This window comes from Myotis davidii, unplaced genomic scaffold, assembly GCF_000327345.1.
Source record: "Myotis davidii unplaced genomic scaffold, ASM32734v1 scaffold1628, whole genome shotgun sequence".
Classification (NCBI taxonomy): domain Eukaryota; kingdom Metazoa; phylum Chordata; class Mammalia; order Chiroptera; family Vespertilionidae; genus Myotis; species Myotis davidii.
In genome coordinates, this window is record NW_006299023.1 from 155,781 (window position 1) to 161,049 (window position 5,269).

The window sequence follows — 5,269 nt, forward strand, 5'->3', positions numbered from 1 at the left end:
AATCTGTGCACCAGGCCTCTAGTATGCACATAAGATCTTTGGTTAATCTCTTCCCACCCTTTCCTCTGAGATTCATCAGTCTGTTCCATGTTTCCATGCCTGTGGTTTCCGCTCCTGCGTTAAGCATCTGCACCCTGGTGGTCAGTGTGTGTCATAGCTACTGGCCAGTCAGACGGTCACTTAAGCTTTTATATATACAGATTTCTGTATATATTTGTATAACATTTGTCTTCCCTTTGGAAATGTAAATGCCATGAGATACGAGAGCTTATCTGTCTTGTTCATACGGGTGGTTGGTCCATAGTAAGCATTCAGTATAAGAATTTTAAATGAGTGGCAAGAGACTCATTGAGCACAAAAGATAAAGAAAAGAAATAAAAAAGAATTCTGGCTCTGTTGAAATATGGCTGATTCTAAGTACAGGGCAATGAAAGTGATAGATGTGCCTTTGTCATCTTGCTTGTGCCTGAAATAAGGAAGTGCTTATAGACTGATAGGAACATGACAAAATAACATCAACGGACTCCCTCTGGTTACATTGGAGAGTACACTTTTTTTGGTATTTTTTGGAAGAGAGAGAGAGAGAGAGAGAGCGAGAAATATCAATAAGAGAGAAATAGCCATCAGCTGCCTCCTACAGGGGATGGAGCCTAAAACTGTGGCATGTGTCCTGATGGAGAATCAAACTGGTGATTTCTTGGTGCATGAGACAGTGCCCAACCAACTGAGCCACAGCGACCAGGGTAGAGAGTATACTTTTTATGAAGGAATATAGTGACTGGATAATAGGTTAGAAAATTATTATTCCCAACCATCAATGTAATAATATATTCCAGTAAGGATCCCACCCCCCTCTCTTTCTCTGAGAAAACAGTTGTGAAGGAATTAAGTAGAGAGAAATAATTCTGAAAGAAAGATGAATTCAAGTTATCTTGAGCATGAGAGTATACAGTAGACCCATTTATTTTACAGATATTCCTTTCCTATGAGTCCATTTCTCTACTGTGGTCAGCCTTGCGGATATGGTGGTGAAAACAAAACAAAACAAAGGACAGCAACAACAAATTCAGAGGAGGTCACTGTTCTCATCAATTTACATGCTGATGGGGAAAACAGACAGCACACAAGTAAACTAAAAATGGGCAATATGCTCAGAGGAAATAAAAAGGACAGCAATTTCTCTCATGAGAAGAGCCAACTTCCCTTCTTACCTGGTGACAATCTGAAATATAATTGTGAGAACCAGACCAGTAATGGACAGCGCACATCCAACGTTGGATAATTCCTCTAGGCCAGGATAGTTATAGTCCTTTCTATAACTCTGGAAAATAAGACAAGATTACTATTTTAAAGTAACCATTAATGAAATGCCTACAAAATCATGAAAAGTTACATTGGTCAAAATAACCAGAGAGTTGCCACATATGTGTTCATTTTATAACTGTTGATATATTTTTAAAGGAAATAAATTAATGACCCCTTTTGCTAAGCAGTTTACATGAAGTAAGACTTGACAGCAGGTTTTTTTGTGTGTGTGTTTTTTAACTAATTCAGTTAGGGAAAACATATATACTGCTCCTCACTGTCTAAAATCAAAGTTGTTGGAGGAGATCTCAACTGGCTGGATTTACTTCATTTATCCATTACATTATTTTTTTTTACATATATTTTATTGATTTTTTATAGAGAGGAAGGGAGAGGGATAGAGAGAAACATTGATGAGAGAGAAACATCGATCAGCTGCCTCCTGCACACCCACTACTGGGGATGTGCCCGCAACCAAGGTACATGCCCTTGACGGGAATCAAACCTGGGACCCTCCAGTCCACAGGCTGACGCTCTAGCCACTGAGCCAAACCGGCCAGGGCCCATTACATTATTTTTATGTGTAACTTTAATCCAAGGGGAAATTAGCATATCTAAGCTGTTGCCCTAAAAATAAAGTTGCAGAAATATTCTTAAGGATATGGAAACTTGTTCATATTATCCTGTCATATTTTAAAGGTCTAATTTTTATGTAATACTAGAGGCCCGGTGCACTGGGGGCAGGAAGGGGGTCCCTCAGCCCAGCCGGCACCCTCTCGCAGTCCAGGAGCCCTTGGCATACATCCTTCTCGCAGTCTGGGACCCCTTGCTTCTTACTGCCCACCTGTGCGCTGCTCCTTACCACTGGGTTCGCTGCTCTTAGCTCTGCCATGGAGGCAGGAGAAGCTCCCACCACCCCACACACCCTACCCCTTCACTCGCTAACCGTGAGTCCGTGAGCCGGTGAGCCCATGAGCCTGGCTTCTGGCTGAGCAGTGCTCCCACTGTGGGAGCTCACTAACCACCAGGGGGCAGATCCTGCATTGAGCATCTGCCCTCTGGTGGTCAGTGCACATCATAGCAACTGGTCTACTGGTCATTTGGTTGCTTAGGTATATATATATATACAGATGTGCTCCAATCCTTCCACTTCCAGGGAAAGGGGCAAAGAAGGATTGCTGAAAGTGAGAAGCGGGGCAGCAGGGTGAAATTTTTTGCGGGGGGGGGGGTGTTTCCTCCTGATGAGGGGCTTCAAAGGACAGCAGCCTACTTCTGCTACCCTCTGTCTCCAGATCGGGGGGTGAGGACCAGTGCAGATGGAGAGTTGGGGACAGCATAGGAAGGTTTGGAGGTACTGGGGGAGTAAGAGGGACCAGCAGATGCCAGAACAGAGGAAAGGGTCTACGGAATCAGGCGGGGTCCGCGAGGGTGAGTATAGACTAAGTCCCTTCCCCAGACCTTGCCATCCCAGGTGGCTAGTGGGAGGGGTCCATAGGGAGGTGCTGAGCCCTGTACACTTTGTGTCTGAGGCTCCAGAACATGTGGCCAACACGCCCCACCCCAGCCACCCCAGCAGAAGCCAAAGTGCTGCCATTGGGAATGCGCTGGCAGACACATAGATTGTTTTTAAGTTAATGCTTTTCATTCACTCTGTTTCCCACTTGTTGTTTTTTATTGAAAGGGCAGATTCTGCTGGTATGTGTCCCTTTGAGGGGGCAGCAGGGGGGTTCTCCACAGTCAGAGATCCGATGAGAGACAGAGACAAAAGGCCCAGCGAGACATGGGGAATGAGTAAACAGATCAGAGAGCAAGGAATAGGAAGCGAGATGCACAGGGCGATACAGACACACAGAGAACCCAGGAAAGCTCAGGGAGGAACACAGCCCTGAGGGCGGAGCAAGTGTGCAGAGAAATCCTGCTTCAGGCAGACTGATCCCTCCATCCCTAAGGCCCCTGGGCTGAGCTTGCTCTCCTCTGTGCTCTGGTTCCGTTCAACGTAGACATGGCTGAACTGGCCTCAGGGAAAGGGCTGGAAGGATGTGGCGGGCAATGGACTGAGTGCGCAGGACCAGGGTCACCCAGGGCTAGGGATCCCTGACCAGACAGAGAGAGGAGGACCTGGAGGCTTCCCTCTCAGGTCCCCACACACCTTCTGGTTTTGAGCGAAGCCCGAATCCCAAATCCTGGGCCTCCACTCTGGAGAGTGGCAGCCCTGGCCTGCTGTGCCGCTTAGGGTGAGTTCCCTAACCTCTCTGAGCCCTGGCTATGCCACCTGCAGGAGAGGAGTGCTGGTGGCTGAGATTCAAAATGTCTCGGGAAGAGGCGGGTGGGGGGGACGTGGAGACAGAGCAGGTCTAGGACACCTCCGTTTGGCGGTCACATCTGAAATCCCAGGGATTTCTGGCCTTGGCCGCTGCTCCGGGCTCAGTTTATGTAGGACTTTTGCAGACGGGACAGCTGGGCACTAGCCCTTCCTTGGCAGCTGAGAACCAGTTCAGCTTCCCCCGCCCCACCACGCCTCCTCCCCTCATGGGTGCCTGGTACTCATGAACCTTCCCACTGGCCAGTGTAGACACACGACTGAGTGTGATGAATTGAATGTCAGTAAAAAATTTTAACAAGGATGGGGTCAAGGATAGGTAACCAGGCATAACTCCAAGTCTCCCACTCCCAGACATCAGCGTGTCAAGGTCCTGATTAGACCCTTGTAACTGTAAATCAAGGACGTTTGTGGTTCCTGGGGATAAAAGCTCGTGGAGCTTTGTGCTCAGGGCTGTTACAGGAGGAGAAAGCCTGTGGCAGTCACTGGCCAGTTCAATAAGTCCTTGCTTGCTGTTTAAGACCTAATTGGAGTCGGTGGTCTTATTCTCATGAATGCTGGTCCACAACATGAGGACACACAAAAATACCCCAGGCCAGCTGTGTAGACAGTTGGGCAAACACAGACACAGGACACAGGGTGCTGTGGATGGGGATAGAGCTTCCTAGCCCGGTGAGAGGGCTCATTTGGCGGAACAGCGGCTCCATGGGCACGTTCACCCCAGGCGCAGCTCCCAGGCCCAGAGCCAGCAAACTGAAAGCCCGGGATAATTACAGCTAATTTCATGTGTGCAAACACAGCAGTGGAGGCTGAGGGCCGGCCACCCCTCCCCAGCCTGCCCCCCGGGATCCTGCCCCAGCAAAGGGGCTTTGCTGGCACAGCTGGGGCTGAGCGCCTGGAGGGAGGGTGTGCAGGCACAGAGCCCCCAGTACCCAGGGGTTGGGGTGAGCCCTCCGCCTCCAGAGCGCCCCCCTGCGATTACACACTCCAGTGCGAACTGCGGCCCTGGATGCCCTGGATGGCAGTCGCGACCCGGTTAGGAATTAGACCAGAACTTGGTCTGAGCTCCCCTTGGCCTTGTGCTGAGCGGGCCCTGGCAGCATGGGCCCCAGCATTTGGGTCCTTAGGTTTCTATTATCTTGGCCTCCTGAGCATTCTGAGCTTTCAATTGCGTGTCTGTCCTCCATGCACACCTTTCATACTGTGCACACCTACGAGGCAAGGGGGGTCCAAGACGAGGAGTCCAAGGGGAAGGAGAGAGGTGCGAATTCCTCCCATGTGAATGAAGCTTCACACTTTGCACTGCTAGCCTGAATCAGTGATCTAATGTTGTGGTTTCAGGAGCCTTTGGCGGGTTGGGTTGGAGTGGTGGCAGGGTAGGGTTTTATACTTCTACTAGAGGCCTGGTGCACAAAAATTTGTGCACTAGGGGGGTAGGGGGGGTCCCTTAGCCGGCCTGTGCCCTCTCGCAGTCTGGGACCCATCAGGGGATGACCACCTGCTGGCTTAGGCCCTCTCCCTGGGGGGATTGGGCCTAAGATGGCAATCAGACATCCCTCTGGCCGCCTGGCAGCCCTCGGGGGATGTCCACTTGCCAGCGGGGAGCAGACCTAAGCTGCAGTTGGACATCCTTAGTGCTGCTGA

At 50.0% G+C, this 5,269-nt stretch overlaps 1 protein-coding gene across 1 annotated transcript in view; it reads right to left on the minus strand.

Moving 5' to 3' along the window:
• ADGRG7 (adhesion G protein-coupled receptor G7) overlaps positions 1 to 5,269 on the minus strand; it is an 82,734-nt gene that overhangs the window by 23,007 nt on the left and 54,458 nt on the right. Inside the window, exon 11 of the mRNA XM_006774599.2 lies at positions 1,212 to 1,321. Within this exon, the coding sequence (XP_006774662.1) occupies positions 1,212 to 1,321 (110 nt within the window). The remainder of the gene's footprint in view (positions 1 to 1,211; positions 1,322 to 5,269) is intronic.